Source organism: Protopterus annectens, chromosome 5.part1 (assembly GCF_019279795.1).
Source record: "Protopterus annectens isolate FY-2018-M chromosome 5.part1, PAN1.0, whole genome shotgun sequence".
NCBI lineage: Eukaryota > Metazoa > Chordata > Ceratodontiformes > Protopteridae > Protopterus > Protopterus annectens.
In genome coordinates this window covers 739524236-739543127 of record NC_056736.1, presented here as the reverse complement: position 1 = coordinate 739543127, position 18892 = coordinate 739524236, and the positions used below count along the sequence as shown (strand labels likewise).

The 18892-nt window shown below is 42.9% G+C and overlaps 1 protein-coding gene across 1 annotated transcript in view; it reads left to right on the top strand.

Annotated features, from left to right (window-relative positions):
* NBEA (neurobeachin) overlaps positions 1-18892 on the top strand; it is a 4581458-nt gene that overhangs the window by 872250 nt on the left and 3690316 nt on the right. The window contains exon 9 of the mRNA XM_044072852.1: positions 5083-5377. Within this exon, the coding sequence (XP_043928787.1) occupies positions 5083-5377 (295 nt within the window). The remainder of the gene's footprint in view (positions 1-5082; positions 5378-18892) is intronic.

Genomic DNA, 18892 nt, shown 5'->3' with positions numbered 1-18892 from the left:
TTTTTTTTTTTTTCTCAGAAAAAACTTTTAGGAACAAGTGCTGCACTTTTTAGTTAAGGGATATAATGTTTAGGTTACTAGTAGAGCAGTTCTAAGGGAAAAAATTAAGAACAGACTTTATGGAGCCAGAAAAAGTTTAACCTTGTTAAACCGGCGCTGTCCAATGCTGCTCTAGTGGCAACTCCGCGCTAAAGCGTGCTTTATAGCAGGGGGCTGGAAAAGGCAGGAAATGACCCAAAATGGCCAATGAATTACAAGTTACTGTCTTAAACCACTCCTCTGAGGACAAACAGGCAGCTCAGTACTCCCCACTTCCACTGGTGAGTAAAGAAACTTCCCCCTGACCAAACAAAGAAAATGGAGAAGTACAGGAACCAAGACAAAGCCCAGGGATCAGCAAAACCCTGATCACTGGAACAACTAGCTAGGAAAGTTAGGAGAACAAGAATATTTTTTTTGTTTTTTTCAATTTTTTTTCACAGACAGAACAGAAAACACAATAAATGCTTTGCTTTTCGATTAAATGCTATCAAAAGCTAGTACACTTGATTGTATTAGCCTGTAGTTTAACTTTTAAGCAAACTTAAACTAAGAAGTGCAACCAACAATTAAAGCTTATAAAAACAGGAAAAACAGGTAATACCACTATAAAATAGACAGAAACAGTCGTCGAATAACACAAATGGTCGAAAAATGCAAGAAAAAATACTTAAAATCTGGAAAGATGCTTTTTCTGTTCTCTGCTGCTCTAGGAACTCTGCTGGATACCACGAGGAGCTGTGCTGAGTATGCCTTTAATATATATTGCAACTCCACCTCTTTTTGCTTTGCTGCCCATTGTTTGGGGTCTGAATGTATGATAGGATGAGTAACCTGGTATGGCTGAGGTGCTGTCTGCAGTTTTGAACCAGGTTTCTGTGACTGCACAAATGTCAGCATCTTTCAAGGTTAAGAATGCTTGCAATGAATGCAGTTTCATGTTTAGACTCCTAGCATTTAGTAGCATGACCTATAATTTGCATTTTGATGAAATTTTCCTGTTGGTAGTTTTGATCTCATGACATTGCCTGAAAAAGGCACTATGGGGGATTAAAGAGCCTTTGCCTGAAGCCCAAGGGAGATTGATGCAGGCCATCTCTGGCAAAGCATCATGGTCTGTCAGTCATGTCTTCCCAGGCTGTCAGGTACTGGATCTCCTTGGAATGACACCAGAAACTAAGTCAATTGTTAGTCAGTCATTTTCTGTTTGTATTGAGGCATCATTCTGGGTGACGGTAGAATGTTGCTTAAGGCTAGGAACATACCTGCCTGGGGGACACATTCAGTGGGCTTGATCAAGTCTCTCTTCATGTAGTCCAGGGAGGTATGTCTCAAGTCATTCATATCAACATGGACTATGGCAGAGTCATAACAGTACCTGTTGCTGAGAGACTTGAGTGCATGGGTGATATGGTGAATTCTGGCACCTGAAAAACAACTGTGACTTTCTCCTTATCCATCCCGGTGAGGGACACATTTGTGTGTCTCACAATGGAGTCTCCTATTACTAATATGTTGGTTTTATGTTTAGGCCTTGGTGGTTGTGAGAGAGGTGTGTGGGCTACGTGTGGTGTGGTAGGCAGTGGAGATCATGTGTTTTTTGCCTTGGAGGTCTCTCTTGTTTCGGGATGTTTTTGTTGAGGACCCTCACATATGCGCATGTGTGTTGTGTAGGTGTGGGTGGTGGTTGTGTTGACCTTCCTAGTGACGGATATACTGGCTTGTGAGGGAGAGAGCATAGACTCTAGGTTCTTAATGTAATTGCATCTGTCACAAATTGTGTTTGCATGAGGCGGTTGCTACACTGTCTCCGGATGCGCATATCAACCAGACTAGCAGGAGAAACTGTAGGGAATTGTCCATCCATATTAGTCAGAATCTGAGCGAGTCCAGAGAGGGCTAAGGAGTTAAAGGGTGGAAGGTCAAGAGAAGTACTACTAGATGATCACAGAAGTGTAGCTGGAATACCTCGTAGTGGGTTAAAAACAGTGCAGATGTGGTATGTGATGTACAAACAAGCCCAAACGCGAGTTTTAAATACCACAGAAATAGAAGATTCTAGTAACGCAGAAATGTAGCCTGTTTGCCCAGAAATGTGCTAAAGATGAGGAAGTACACTGTTGGGATATAGCTGTATCGAAGGGAAAAATGTGGGAATTATCTGTGTGGCTCTGGCCCATAATTGCACGGCAGTCCATGGGTGCTGGGTGATGAGCAAACAAGCAGAAACCCACTCAAGCATTGGAGATTAAATACCAGAAGGTTAAAACCTAAAACAACTTTTAAAAAAGCTCAAAAATGAGGTGCTTACTGCAAGCCCCAGACGAACCAATCTTTACCAGCCAGGGACCAATCAGCACAATCATCTCACTAGAGTGCAGAAGGGCCCCTCCTAATACAAGATGGCATGGAAAATGTGCTCAGAACAAACCAGCCACTACAAACAAACAACCAGGCCCAAAAACAGCAACCCTGAGTCTGGACTATGCTACACTCTTTTAAGCAGAAAACACCACAGAAATGTTTACCACAGCAGAAAACAGCAGTGGGACAGTAAATAAAAGTTTTAAACAAAAAACAAGAGCAAGGAGACCCTAGAGAATGCTTTTAACTACAAACAAATCAGTTGTACGATACATTTATTGGCAGAAAAATCAGAACAAACAGATGTGTAACAAATGGAGACAATTTCCAGTTAATCCCTTTCAGCATTGAAAATGGCTAAAATGCTTTAGAAACAGTGAAAACAGTAACTAAAACGATTTAATAGGCTCAGTAAGGCAGGCAGTTGCTGTACAACAGTGCAATTTGTTTATAGTAATAAAATACAGTAAAAAAAAGTTGACAGCAGTCAATAAAAAGTGCAATGATTAAGAATAAGCAGTAAATAGAAAAATAAGCAAGAAAACGGGTACCTTATGGTTTTTAGGAAGCTCAGAAGCTCTAGTCATTTGAAATCTCGGCACAGAGTTGTGGCTGTACCCCCTCCTCCGTTCACCTCAGCAAGAACAAGCAGCAACTAATTGGAGTGCTTTACTTGGGGGTTGTTCAGTACCCTGATGGCCTTAAGACTGCCTCAGGTGGGGGGGGGGGGGGTCTGTTCCTGCTTCTCCTTGGTCCTGTACTCCAGCTAAAATTATTAGGCAGTCTGATTTTTCAGATCAGGAGGTTGATTCTGGGTCATTGGCCTACTTGATCACAAACTACCTCTTCTTTTGACTGTGGGTCTGAAAGAGGATTTTTTGAGTCTTTGACTCTCCCTTTGAGGGGTTGTCCTTTGGGGACACAGTAGTTCGTATGATGGAGTATTTTAAGTGAGCATTTTCAAAAGTCTTATATTCAAAAGATTTATTATGAGCTGTTACAAATGCAATCTACTAGACCTTCTGCTGTCCACCCTATGTTGGATGCCTTGTTGGATGCATTTGCAGCTGTTTCTTTGGCTCCTCCTAAACTCCGTCCCTAAGAAGCCTGACAGTTTTTTAAGGTGTTTGAGGTTTTAAGTACCTCTGCAAGTGTTCTTCAGACACTGCTGTCATCTGTGTTTCACCAGCATAAGGCGCGTGGTGCAAGCGATAAGTGTGTAGCACTATAGTACATACAACTAGATAGTAGGGGTTCTAATCTCGGTATTGGCAAAATGTGTATTTGTAGGTTGTACCATTCTAGGCATCAACCCCTTTATCACTAGGTGGGTTGCAAATTGTCTCACAGAACCCACAGTGTGAAAGTATTGGGCTCCAAGTCGAGACTGCCAACCAGTCACAAGTAGAATCCCATAGGGATTGGTCCTGGGTCCTCTCCTGGTTGGCATCAGGGCATCTGTTTCTCAGAAGTCCAGGCCAACACGGAGGATCTCTGGCTGACCAAGTTTGCAGATTACTTAAAATTGGGAGCCATTTTTGAGTCTCCAAATGATGTAGACATCCTACAGAAAGGCCTCACTGAGACCAATGACTGGTGTCGAAACCATGGCCTTAAGCTTAATGCCAAAATATGTGCCATCATCCCCTTTGGGAAAAACTCAGTTCCCACTAATTGCCACATTCATGGGAACCCACTGAACATTGAAGGCATTATAAGAGATATGGGGATACAGGTTGACCGCAACCTCTCCTTCAACCACCACATTACCACTGTGGTCAGAAAGTCCTTCTACGTGGCACATCTCATTACCAAGGGTTTTGCATCCAGGAAGAAAGAGGTCATGATCTCTCTCTACTCTTCCCTCATTAGGCCAATCATTGAGTATAATGTCCCATTTGGCATGTACCTCACTAGACGCATGCAACAGCTGGAAAGGCCACAAAAGTACCTCACAAAGAGAATCCTAGGCCTTAAACACATGTCCTACATGGACAGACTAAAAAAAAAACTCCAGCTATTCTCTGTCTCATATCATCTACTAACAGGTGATCTGTACTTGACTTGCAAAGCCATGTCTGACCCAGCTCTATTAGAAATGCTATATCTAAAGAAATCACAATCCCTCCGCACCACACGCTCCAGAGATCTCAGCCTCATTACCACAATCAACAGAACATGCTGTAGGGACAGGTTCATAACCCAGAGACTGCCCATGCTCTGGAATAGACTTCCCATGCATGTCAAGCAGAGCACCTTACTGGCCCTCTTCGCGAGAAATCTTGATGAGTGGATGGGAAATAGAAAGTTCCCCCCCGCTGATCACTCCAGTGGCTTTACTTGATAGAGGCACTGGGAACTAACCTCGGGTGGCATGATGCCAGTCCACTTCTATGGGCTAGGCTTGTAAAGGCTCCAGGGCCATTAGCCTAGCACACACCTATGAACCTATGACAAGGCATCCAAGATTTTGCCCCATTTCAAACTCCTTTGTTCCAATAAAGACAGTATGGCTACGGAAGGGCTGGAGAAAAAAAGTGTACACTTCCGTCACTCTGGCCTTCAGAACCATTAATTATGTTCTGGCCCTTTTTTCACAGCTTTTGGGGTCGGGGAGTTGACTGCCTTTCCTGACTCTGAGGGAAAGACTGTTGCCATCTCCTAAGTTTCACTTTTCAGGTGGCCTGTCACTCCATCAAATGTGGTTATGATGCAGGTGAAGCTTCCTCTAGAGCTGCTACTTTTGGCTATGTTATGGGACGGTGTTCCTGGCTTCGTCTCCAGGCCTTACCTGATGAAATTAAGGCCAAACTCCTTGATTCTTCTTTGGACAATCAGAATCTCTGTAGTACAACTGCTGCTGACTTGTTTAAAACTCAGCAAGACAAAGGCAAAGTGATGCAGGATCTTAAACAAATATGTATTTCTCACATACCCAAGTTTAAGAAAAGCTATCCTAAGTCTGCCTTTGTCAGTATGCAGCCTCGTCAGCCTTCTAAGCGGAAGAGACTTCCTAAGTGCATGTTACTGATAAACCCACACATTGCCTTCGTTGGACATTTTGTCTCCACTTTCTCTTGGTCAGGCTTACCTGTCTGTCTGGGTTTTCCCTCCCCTTCATGTCTGGCAACAGATAACTTCAGATTCTTGGGTTCTGTACATTATCCATCATGGTTATTTCATGGTATGGAAATCCCTTCTCAGGTCTTCCTCAAGCTCCTCCAGACCAGAGTCTTCATATTTTCTTTTCCTTTTTTTTTTTTGAGTTCTGCATGATTTATTTAATTAAGGCACCATTCAACCCATTCCAATATGCCTTAGAGGAACTGGGTGTACTTCAAAATGTTTCCAGCTGCCAAAAAAGAGGAATTTTGAAGACCAGTCCAAGAGTCTTGTTTTTTCATGAGTCCCTTCTTTTGGATGTTTTCCCTCCAGACTTTTTTTTCCTCTTACTTCCACAGGTCTGGTCTCTCTAAATCTACAGTATGTCTGTCTTCATATTCCCATTCACCCTGTCTTCAGGAAGATTTTAGATTTCTCCTTTCCATTTTCAGTTCTCTGCTTTGCCCTTTTGTCTTTCTACAGCACCAAGGGTATTCACCAAATGCTTCATCCCTGTCCTAGTCTTTTGCAAGATTCAGAGCTTCCAAATATTTTCTTATCTGGGCAACCTGCTTCTTCAGGCTCCCTCCCAATTCAGGCTTTTGCAGGATCTAAAGTTCACTGTAATTGTTCTTCGCAGTCTGGGATTCACCATCAACCTCTAAGTGCAGTTTGATTCCCTCTCAAGACCACATGTTTCTGGGTTGCAGAATTCAAACCATTCCAATGTTGGCCTTTCTTCGTTTTTCCAGGGGTCTGTGTATGACAACCTACTTCCAGATTCTGCTTCCCCTTTCTCTCATTTCTGCAAGGGAATTTCTCAGAATTGTGGGGTTTGTGGCATCTACTATTCCCATGCTTCCCTTTGCCAAGCTTTACATGAGGAAACTTCAGTGGTACCTAAGAACAGTTTGGCTCCAGCAGTGCCACCCCCTGGAGTTTCTAGTTCCCTTCCTTTCTTGTGTCAAAGCGTAAGTTGCACTGGTGGATTTGGTAGATCTCCATCAATCTGGGTCTGCCTTTTCAGACTCCTGCCCCCTACACAGGAGTTATGTTGGAGAGGCTCTTTCAACAATCTGAAGGTTCAGGGTCTGTGGCTTCTTCACAAGAGTTCTGACCACATCAGTATAAAGGAAATGAGGGTGTTCATTCTTGCTGTTCAGGCATTCTTTTCTGTTTTGTTCTCCAGGCCCTGTAAAGGTCTTTACAGACAACACCACAGTTGTGGTACCTCAACAAATGGAGGGGGAGGGACACAAGGTCTTATCCTCTTTGCAGACTTGCCCTTCAGGCCTGGGATTTGGCTGTCTGCCATCAGGTAAACTTCCAGGTGGTCTACATCCCTTCAGAGCATAACTTACTGTCAGACTGCCTGAACAGGTCCAGGACACAAGTTCATCAATGGATGCTTCACAGCGAGGTGTTTCTGGACATAGTTCATGGGTGGGGTATTTCTCAAGTGGATCTTGTCACTTCCTCTCTACAAGCAGTTTTGTCACTTCTGTTGCAAAGTCCCAAGTCCTCTGACTTAGAAGGTGAACACCATGATCTTTTCTTGGAGGAGAATCTTCCTATATGCTTACCGTCCTCTTCTTCCCAGGGTCCTGCAGAAGATCAGGAAGGACTCCCAAAGAATCTTTTTGGTGACTCCCTTGTGGACCAGACAGCACTTGTTCCCCCTACTCTTTTACCTGGCAAAGGGCAATCATCACAAGTTACCTCACTGAAGGGATCTTCTCACACATAACAAGGGGTCTCTCATTCACCCTCATTTGTCTACTCTTCAGTTGACACTTTGGGTGATAGGAGTTTGATTCCATTTGGACTCTACTTTTCTGAGAACATGCTTGGGGTTCTGCAGGAGGCCAGGAAACCCACTACCAGAAAATCATTTATGGCTAAATTGAAAAGGTTTTCTATTCTCAAGCATCACCAGAAGATCCCTTTCTTTGGAGGGTCTCTGGTCCTTTATTACTATTTTTTTTTAATTTCTCCAAGTCTTTTGGGTTTCTAATACCATGACTGGAATGGACCCCATTCTTAAGTCAAAGTACGATTAAAGCTCATGAAATTAGTATTGTTTCAGTCTTTGATGTCAGCCAGTAGTGCTCTTCGCAGCACCCACAGTGTGCCCAGTAATGACTCCTGCAGTTCGTATGGAGTTACTTGTATTGGTAACATATCTAAATACGATTGTAAATTCCCTTTTATAAGACCCGTTGCTCCTACTACTATTGGAACTGTCTGGGTGTCTTTCTTCCACATTGCTCTCATTTCTGCCTGCAGATCTTGATATTTTATGACTGTGTCTCTGTACGCAAGACACTGTCATCACTGGATGTGGCAGTTTTAATAATCAGTGCCACTTTGTCTTCTTCTCTTGGACCTCTATATCTGGTTTTGTAGCATCTATCTTGAACTGTTGGTAATGGATGATCCCATGTGATGTAGACTTCATTTTCTATGATGTTTTGTGGCTCATGTTTCTAGTGTTTTTCGGCCACTTCAGTACCATAATATTTGCACAATCCCCAGTGCAACAGTCTTGCCACATTATTATGCCTTTCAGTATACAGTCCTTCTGTCATTAGTATGTCGCAACCAGCAATGAGGTGTGCAACTCTTTCCAATTCAGTTTTACAAAACCTACATTTGTCTGTTTCTCCCATATGTTCAGTGGACTTTATAAACCAATGTGTACACAGCCCACTGTCTTGGGCCACCAATATTAACTTTTCATTTCTTGGTTTGAATTCGCCTCTCCTTAACCATTCTTGTGTTCGTTTCTGATTAGCATGAGTTTCTCCCAGAAGTTTTCTATACTTGCAGGTATATTTATGATTTTTCCACATTTCTTGCCTTCTCATCTGATCCTTCACCTTATATTCTTTCTTTTGTTTTTTGGCACATTCAGTTGCTGCCTGATTTTTATCTACTTCTGATTTGATTTTCATTCCTGCTTGACGCCGGTAAGCTTCTCCTAGATTAAGCAGAGACGTCATCTTAGATTTATTCTCCTCATGTTTCAGAACATTCGCTATGTTTGGGTCTTGTGAGGTCAGCAGATTTGTGGAGTCCCACGATTTCAGATCTGTACATGTCAATTTCAAGGAGGCCCATTCCTCCTTCGGAATGGGGAAATATATAATCTTGGTATGCACTAATTTTTATAAATCATTTGGTGAGCATGAAGCATCCTACTTGTTTTCCTATCTAATCTGTCCAACACATTTTGGGGCCAATCAATTACTCCAAAACTGTAAGTTAGGACAGGAAGAGCAAATTGGTTTACAGCTTGGATTTTGTTCCTAGATGTCAGTGCAGTTTTCAGGATTAATTTACATCTTCTGAAGTATTCCTTACTAAGTTTTTATGTGCACATGTTTTATTGTGGATCCTTCATCAATTCCCAAATATTTATACACTCCTCCTTTCTCAAGTTCTTTTAGATCACATTCTTGTCGCAAACTGATGTTTTTCTGGCGTTGGTTTTCCTGGTTTAAAGGTTGCTTTTGCACACTTATCAAGACCAAATATCATTTTTGTATCATCTGAAAAAGTTTTGACAGCTTACAGTTGTGCTTTCAGTTCCAAATCTGATGAGCTGTACAATTTTAAATCATTGACAAAGAGAAGGTGAGAAGTTTTTACACTTTGTTGCTTTCTAGGAGCCAAATTATAGCCATTGCCTAAGCTGTTGAGTTCGGTTCTACTGCCATAATTGAGTTTCTTCTAAATGATTATAAACTCTGTCTGCATCAATTCCCATGTATAGTTTATACGTTGTTGGAAGGCAAGTCACTGGTCTGTAATTTTTTGGGTAGCTTGCAAGTTCACTCTTAAGTAGGAGCATTGTTTTGCCTGTTGTGAGCCAGGTTGGTGTGTGTTCTGGGTGCGCATATAAATAGTTCTTACTCATGGCTAATTCTTCGTGCAAAGATGTTCATACTTTTAACCAGAAGTTAGATACTGCATCTGGGCCTGGAGTTTTCCAATTAGAGGCTTTTCTTAACTTTGTTTCAATCTCTCTAGCTGTTACTTCATCCCATTTCATATCCTGTACCTTTAAACTTTATCTCTTTCTTTTGCTTCTATCCATTTAGCATCTTTGTTCCACAGGATCTTCATAGATACTTCTCCAAAATGTATCTATTTCTTCTTTTTTTGGCAGTCTTTCAATTCCTTTTACCTTCTTTCCCAGTTCTGTATAAAACCTTTTTGGGTCATCAATAAATTTCTTATTTTGCACTTTTCCATTATATTTATCATCGTATCTTCCACGTTTTTCCGCCTGTGCTGAAACTTTTAATTTGTTTTTTTGTGATAGTGCATGATAGATCCTGGTCTGTTCTAATATTGCGCATTGCTTTTATCACATCTCTTTGTTAGTATTTTTGTTGCTGTATTCCCTCTTCTGTAGTTTTCTAACAGTGACACTTCTTGTCTTAATTGCTTTATAATTTTCTCTTTTCCATATTTCCAATGCTGGTATTCGATTTCTCCCCTTCCTTTCCCTCACTACCCTGTGTTCTTGTGGTAGAACTTTGTCAGTTAGTAATTTAGCTACACAGTAATATATCCTGTTTACTTTTGTTATATCGCATGGATCTCTATGAACAGTCCTAATTACTGTGTTTATTTGTTTTATCAGACTTCTGACTTTTTGGGTTTTATTAACCTTCTGCAGTCTATTTCTTTCATTGATCTTGCTATATCTGTCCATGTGTATTAAATCAAGCAATTCTTCTCTTAGCTCATTTTCTTCCAAACTGAGGGCACATCCCTTGTTATCCATTTCCTGCGGGCATTCTGTAGAAGGTTATATAACATCTTCCTGTGACACATTATCATCAATTTCCTCCTGTACCGTCTGTTACTCTATCATATGGGAACTCACTGGACTATCACTCCTCAACATTGATTGCATCAGAGTTTCCACAGTTTCCTGATGTTCTGTCCGGGTAGCCCTCGGCCATCCCAAATACCAGAGGCTTAGTATTTCTGCATCAGTTGCTGTCGCTTCAGGACTGACATCAGGTCGTCAGTAGTATAAAGTAAGGCAGCCAACGCCATTACATCAGTCTTTCTTGCTATATAGCCCGAAGCAGAAGCAGTTTGCATGAGTGCCAGCAGCCATTACCAGAGTTTCGTCTACCGAATTGAAGCTGAAGTCTTCTAAAGCTAAGTACCCCGTTGGGGATCCTTTTTTCTTGCACTAACCGATGTCAGAAAAAGTTAACAATTGTCTCACCTGTGGAAAGCAAATACCACACCGAGACTTTCATTCTTACTGCGTCACTTGCTTAGGCCCAGACCTCAACGTCCCCCACTGCCACTTTTGTGCTTTGTTCAACACCAGAACTGTCCGTCATCGTGCTTTGTTCGATGCCAGAACTGTGCGTCATCGGGCCCTTATTGTAGCTAGATATTTTCGCTTGCAGTCCTCAAACTCCGATATGGCTTCGGTAAGCCATCTGACAGCCGATCTTCCGAAAAACATAAAGATAAAGACAGAGACAGACCGCACAGGTCCAAACCTACCGACGACGCTCCTATTAAGCTAGTCAGTTCTCCCATCCTCAGTGAGGTGCTTTCGCAGCCTCTGATGCCCGCTTCTGTGGATTCACAGGCTGCTCCAGAGACCCTTAAGGAATCCAGTGTGCCACAAAACTTTTTAATGAAGGATCCTGCAGTCGTCTCTACCTTGGATGGGTCCGGAGCTACTGAGCAGGCACTGGCTTCCGAGGAAGTCCTTCGCACTACCGATTCTCAACACAGACCAACGTCTTCTTTCGTGACTACCGTTCTTTAGAAAACAACAGTTTCTTAGGCCCAGGGTATGAACCACACCCAAGAAACCGACTACCAAATCTCAGGCACCTGCTTCCTTGCCTCAGTCTCAAATGCTTAAAATGGCAGAAGACCTTGTCATGCTGATCAGGGGAAGCCAAGCTACCCCCTCCAAAAGGGAAAGAGATCTGTCCCCTGTTTTTTCTGAACAACAGTTAGATGACTCTGATGCATCTGAATATGAAGACCTGCAACCCCTCTCTACTTATGAGGATTCTGATGCAGAGGATTTCATCCCTTCAGCCTCTTCTCCAGAGGATTTTTCCTTTGGGGAAACCCTTCATACCTTAAGGGAGCATTTCCAATGGGAGAGTCCGGACTACCCTCAGTCTGAAAATTCTTAGATCTTTCACAGCACAGACCCTTGGCCAACCTTCCCCAGTCCTGGATTTTGTGGAGGATGTTTTCCTGGAATTCAGCTGGACTCCTGGTACCCTCCCTCCTGCACCCAGAAAACCAGACAGGTACTACAGAGTCCCTGACTCGCACAAATTTCATTTTAAAAATCCTACTGTTGACCCTGAGGTAATTTCTCAAGGGCCTAAAGGGTTTAAAGCAACCTCTGCTAAGAATCCCACCCCCTCAGATATGGATTCCCGAGGACTAGACAGATTGGGTAAAAAAGTATACACCTCAGCTACTCTTGCTGTCAGCATTAAATTGTCAGTTCCATATGCTAAAATTTCAGCAACATACCCTGGAACTCCTCAAACAAAAAATGTCTTCCTTTCCTGCTTGTGCAGAATCTAAAGAGTTACAAGAGTTAATGCATTCTGCAAGTCAAGTAACTAAACACACCTTTCACTGTGGTTTTGACGTGTTAGAAGCTTCTTGCAGGGCAGCAGTCACTGGTTCTGTCCTTAGAAGGCATGCATGGCTTAAGAAATAGCCCTTGCCAGACCATGTCATATCTAAATTATTGGATGCCCCCTTGCACAAAGACAACTTATTGGCACCTAGGCAGAAGAGGTCTTAAAAAAAGATGGAAGAAAAAGCAAACTCTATGCAGACAGTTAAGGATTTCTTACAGGTCCAGCCACCCTGGTTCAGCAGGCATTGTCCTACTAAGCACTGGTCCTTTCTTGCTCACACTAGGCCAGTTCAGCCCAGACCCTGGGGAACTAGACCCCACAGACAGCAGCCACAGGAACTGCAGAGATCTAAAGAGTGGACTATCTCCACTTCAAAATAAGGGAGTTCTAAGCCACCCCCTTATGGTAAGAACTCACAATGACTCACCTCCCCCACCCCCTCCCTCTGCCCACCTTCACTTACCCCTAGGAGGAAAACTCTCCTTTCATGCAAGCTCCTGGGCCACCATTACCAACGACCGCTGGGTTCTCAATATAGTGTCCCAGGGATACAAATTTTCTTTCCACACCCTTCCAACTCCAAAAGGGTTCCCAGATCTGCCTCCAAACCAGTGGGCAGAGGCCCAAAAGCAAGTTCTTTCCCTGCTCTCTATGAGGGTAGTAGAGCACATTCCTGCAGAACAGAAAGGCCAAGGTTTCTACTCCAGACTTTTTCTGGTACCCAGAAGAGAGGGCATCTGGCACCCCATCCTCGATCTATCCATTCTAAACACCTTCCTGGTGATCCCAAAATTCAAAATGCTCACCCTTCAGCAGCTGCTACCCATGATCTCCAAGGATGCTTGGCTAGCCACGCTAGACCTAAAAGAGGCCTACCTCCACATTCCTATCAGGGAATCATGCAGGAAATATATCCATTTCAGGGCAGGATCTCAGCATTTCAGTTCTCTGTGCTTCCCTTTGGCTTATCTACTGCTTCCAGAGTTTTCACAAAATGTCCGGCTCTGGCCATTGCCTTTTTGCAGACAAAGGAATATCCAGATTTACCCATACTTAGATGACTGCCTAATTCAGGCAGACAGCCAGGAAAAGCTGCTCAAGCAACTGGCCTTTGTAAAGTCCATACTAACCTCCCTAGGGTACACAATCAACAAAAAGAAATCCAAACCCCAAAGGATTATATTCCTGGGAGCAAGCCTGGACACAGCATCCCAGATGGCATTCTTTACACCAGAAAAGCAAACTTTCCTGACAGCCAACTTCTCTCAACTAGCCACCAAACCCCAGCTCTCTGCAAGGAAAATCCTGCAAGTTCTGGGGTTCATGGCATCTTGCATACTACTCATTCGATATGCCAGACTGCATATGAGGAAACTTCAGTGGTACCTAAAAAAACCTTTGGTTTCAACACTCAAGACCTGGAGACTCTTATACCTATACCTTGCCCCAGAAAAGATTTTCTTTGGTGGGCAACAGCATGCTCCCACAACAAGGGACTACCTTTCTCACCAACCCCCGCCTTCCAGACCCTCACCACAGACGCATCAGACTATGCCTAGGATGCACGCATGGACAGCAGGTGCGTACAGGGCCAGTGGAGCCCACAGCAAATCCATCTGCACATCAACCAAAAAGAGATGATGGCTGTCCAGCACGCCTTGATAGCTTTCAAGCCCCTTCTCTCCCCAGGGGCTCTCCTGATCAAAACAGACAACACCACTGTGATGTGGTATATCAATAAGCAGAGAGGGACTCACTCCTACCCCTCTATGCAGGCTGGCCATGAACCTTTGGCACACAGCCTCTGCCATGCGACTCCACGTGTTAGCACACTTTCTACCAGGTTCTCTCAACTCTCTGGCAGACCACTTAAGCAGAAATCTTCTGGACCCACACAAGTGGCAGCTAAACAGAAGAACCTTCACTCTAATAACTCAGAAATAGTGCACTCCAAAGGTTGACCTCTTTGCCTCCCACACCACCCATCAGCTCAGCAATTTCTGCACCAGGGAGCATGACTGCATGGCTTGGAAAGTGGATGCCCTGTCCTTCCCCTGGGTCAGTCTATCGGTCTATACTTTTCCTCCACTACCTCTCATCCCCAGGGTTCTGTTCAAAATAAAGGAGGAAAAACCAAGGACAATTCTTATAGCTCCAGACTGGCCTGTCCAGCACTGGTACCCCTTGCTGCACAGCTTTTCCCCACTGCCACCATGACATCTTCCTCAGATTCCAAACCTGGAGGGAAGGGAAAATCATGCATCTCCAATTGCAGACACTCAGTTTTGCAGCTTGGCTTATTCCCTAACCCCAGATCAATCTGCCAACCTCAGTAAACAGGTTCTAGATGTTATACGTGAGGCCAGACACCCTAGCATTAGAAAGTGTTATGCTGACAAATGAGAAAGGTTCTGCACCTGGATTCAGGCTAAGGGAGCCAATGCGGCACAGCCCTCGCTTCCTCTCTTCCTGGATTACTTAGCTGACCTGCTACAAAGTGGCCTCTCTTTTTCCTCTATTACAATTCATGCCTCTACTCATTTTCCCACTGAGCAGCCCCTTTTCTCACACTCTTTGATCAAACAGTTCCTAAGAGGGGCTAGCAACTTGAGGCCACCCCAAAGAGAACCAACCCCACCTTGGGAGTTTAACTTTGTTTTGGAAAAGCTCACACTGCCCCCCTTCGAATTGGCTTCTTCAGCAGGGCTAAAATATCTCTCCTGGTAGCCAGCTTTCCTTCTGGCCATCACTTCAGCCATCATGGCTGTGGAACTCATCATCTTCCATGCTGACAGGGTATCCCTCAGGACTAACCCATCCTTCATGCCCAAGGTGGTGTCCATTGTGGCTCCCAACCAATTCATTCATTTGCCCACCTTTTTTCCTAATCCCCAGAACAAGGGGAAAAGGATCCTGCACTCTCTAGATGTGCACAGACAGCTCAGATTCTATGCAGACAGGACTAAATCCTTCAGAAAATCTGATCAGTTGCTGATTAGCTTTGCTACAGGGGCAGAGGGCAATGCCATCTCCAAACAAACCATTTCCAAATGGATAGCACACTGCATCCATTTCTGCTACAAACAACATGGAAAACCTTCCCCCAAGGGGGTCAGGACTCACTCCACCAGAGCAGCCTACACCTCAGCAGCTTTCCTCAGAGGAGTCCCCACCAGGGAAATCCTGGAGCCTGCCACCTGGAGATCTGTTCACACCTTTACCAAACATTACCACCTGCCTCTCTTCTCCAAATCCAAGGCAGGGTTTGTCTCTGCAGTCTTGCAGGGCATCCTAGACAGCCCCTAGTTTTCTTGACTACCTCCACCCATTTCCTCAGCTGTGGGAATCAACCCAAATGTGATGACTGCAACAGTGAAGCACAAAGAACATAGTACAGTTGTGTACACTTACCATAAATGTAGATATTCAAGTGTATTCATTGTTACAGTTCTGGTTTCCCCTCCCTCCAACCCCCCTTTTGTTTTTTTTCTTCTCTTTTCTTACAAGAGATATATTGGTGTTTACGTTCTACTGGTGGGGTTCTTCCACCAGAACCTGGCTCCTACTTGGAGGCTCCTTATAGGTTAGGGCAAGAAAAACTGATGTAATGGTGTCGGCTGCCTTACTTTATACTGCTGACAACCTGACGTCAGTCCTGAAGTGACAGCAACCATCTCAGAAATACAAAACCTCTGGTATTCGGGCCGGCCGAGGGCTACCCTGGCAGGGATAACCCAAATGTGATGACTGCAACAGTGAATACAATCGAACATCTACATTTATGGTAAGTGTGCACAACTGCACTTTCCTTCCCTTGCTGTCTGGCTTCAAGTGAACGTTTATAGTGGTTTCCTGTAGAAGGCTCCAAATTGTCTTTATATGGCACTTGACCAATTGTTTCCTGTTCCACTGGTTTCCCCTTAATTTGAATATCCATTATTCTGTCCTGTTGTGATGGTTTTTGAATTAGATTTTTTTACACTGAATCCTTCACTTTGCAGGTACTCCATAACCTCAGTTTCTATTTCTTTAACTTCTCCATTGCTAATCTCCTTTTCTACTTTTCATCTTTGTCTTGATATTTTTTTTGTATTGTAAAGCTTTCCTTATGCGGATTCCTTTGTCTGTATTTCTCTTCAAATATCTTTGGTGCTGGTCTTTTTGTATTGGTTAGTTTTACTTTCTCCTTTGCATAAAAATTACACCATATTAAATCTCTTTTTCCTTCCCATGTCCATATTCCTTCTTCAGATGTTTCTTGATCTTCCTGTTTCTCCCTGCTTTGGGGACCGTCTCCATCCTGCTGTGATGTAACCTGTGTTAGACATGCTACATGAATTCCTTCACTTCACAGGCACTTCATAACTTCAACTTCTATTTTTTTTTAACTTCTACTTCACTGATCTTTTCTACATTCCATCTTTGTGATATTTTTTATTGTGAAATTTTCCATATATGGATGCCTTTGCCTGTATTTTTATTCAAATATCTTTGGGGGGCTGCCTTCTTTACCTTGATTAATTTGACTTTCTCCTTTGCGTAAATATTGCACCATATCAAATCTTTCTTTCCCATGTCCATATTTATTTTTTATACTTTTCAAATATCTCTTTGTTTTGTTTATATTTTCACACTTCCTCAGATGCTTCTTTTTCCAAACAGATCAAGGTTTCTTGATCTATATACTGTTTTTCACAAATCTCTTGTATTAATAAACACAAATTTTCATTTGAAGCTTCTGACCGTTTTTCTTGCGGAAGTGTTTTTCTTTCCTCTAATTTCTCTCTCAATTGTTTTGTATATCTTGTGTCTGGAAATTCTGGGCTTTTTGCATAATAATAACAATACATAATTTCTTTCTTATCCTCAGTAGTCCACTTTCTCTTTATGGCTCTTCTTTGGCCTATCAATTTTTGTTGACTGCTATTTCGTTCTACAATGGGGGGGGGGGGGTCCTCGCCCTGGCCCCATTGTAGGAATTTTTCCATATTTTGAGGATTCTACTTGTGTGAACTACTCCATGCATGCTGGCTTAACATATTTTTCTTTTAAAGTTTACTTGTCAGAAGTCTCTGCTTGTCTGCCCTTGAACCCACCTTTGACCTCTCGTTTTGAGGTTAAACAGTTTCTTAAAGGTGTCATTTTGTTCACTGTTGCTGTATTAAGTCCCTCCCTCCTGCCCCCCTTTCTCTTCCTCCTGTGGAAACTCTCTGCTGGCCGAGGGGTCTTTGACTCACTCTTCTGTTTCTTTTTTCTTTTTGGATTTACATGTTCTCCTTTCAACTGGGGTTGCTGTAGATCTTCAGGGCACTTCAGTTTTTGGAATAGAGCATTCATACTTCACCTTTATGGCCTATGCGGGGAGCATACATCTGACATATGACACTAGGAGGATGTAAAGGCTTTGGTTAACTGGCTTGCCGTAGGGATGTCCTTGGCAGTAGATCACCATGGTTTATGTATGCTACAGCTGTGAAAATAAGGATCTCTGCTGTTATAATAAGATTTTTCACAACTGTACTTTTCTCTAGCTAGGTTCCATATGAGTGTGTAACAGTTGACTTCAGCAGTTCAGTAGTCGTATCTCACACATTCCATAGACTTCTCATTGCATTTGACTAACTTTATCGCTATTTGTAGGAAACTGGACATGCAGCTGGTGGTGGCAGGGTGACCTTTTGCTCTTCTCTATCCTTAGGCCATGGTCATGAGTGATGCTTTCCTTCAAAGCTAGGGGTGATGGCATTTTGAAGGGAAGACTGTTCAGGGAACCCGGCTGAGGTTTGAGGCAAATATTCACATTAGTGTCTTTGAGATTAGGGTGGTCTTCCTAGCACTGAAGGCTGTAATTGCCATGCAAACAAGATTGTCTTTTTCATTCTGTTTTGAGATGTTCCACCTTAGTTGTACACCTGACTTACATTTTCAGTTTCCATCTTAACAGAGGTAACACATCTTTAGCAGCTTTCAAGTTATATAAAGCCTTCCAGAGCGGAACTTTTTTTGTTGTGGCCACCTATTTGAGATCTGGTACTTCCTTGGGATTTTGATGCCACAAGTGCTTGTTAAGCCTTCCTTTTGAACCTTCAGCCACAGTATCTTAGTTATTGTCGTAGAAGACCCTCTTTCTGGTGGCTGTTAACCTCTGCCAGAAGGGTATCTGAGTTTCAAGAACTGTTTTCCATACCTCCTTACTTGATTTTTCATTAATACAGGGTTACTCTCATGACATATCCTTCCTTTTTGCACAAGGTTGCTTCCAAATCTAATTTGAACCAGACCATTCACTTATCAGTCTTTTAAAAATGTCTGTAACAAGGAAGAATGTTTGGTCATTGTTTAGATGTATATAGATAATTCTAGTTCTATATGGATAAAACTAAACATTTTAGAAAATCTGACCAACTGTTTGTTTCTTTGGAAAGCATATGTCCAAAGTGATGCTATCCAAATGGCTCTCCAACTATATCTCATTTGTGTACTGTTTGAAGGGAATGTCCTTATAGGTGAAGCCTAGAGGTCATTCAGCTAGAACAGTGGCTACTTCGACTGCCTTTTTTGCTCAGGCCTGTATTAATGTTTGTGTGATAGCTGCCTGATCTAGCACTCACACTTTTGCCTCCTCTTTCAAACTTGGATGTTCACTCTAGGTCAAGAACTTTGGTTCCACCATTTTCCATAATCACTCCTAGGGCCTTAATGGAATTTTCTGGCAATCACAGAAA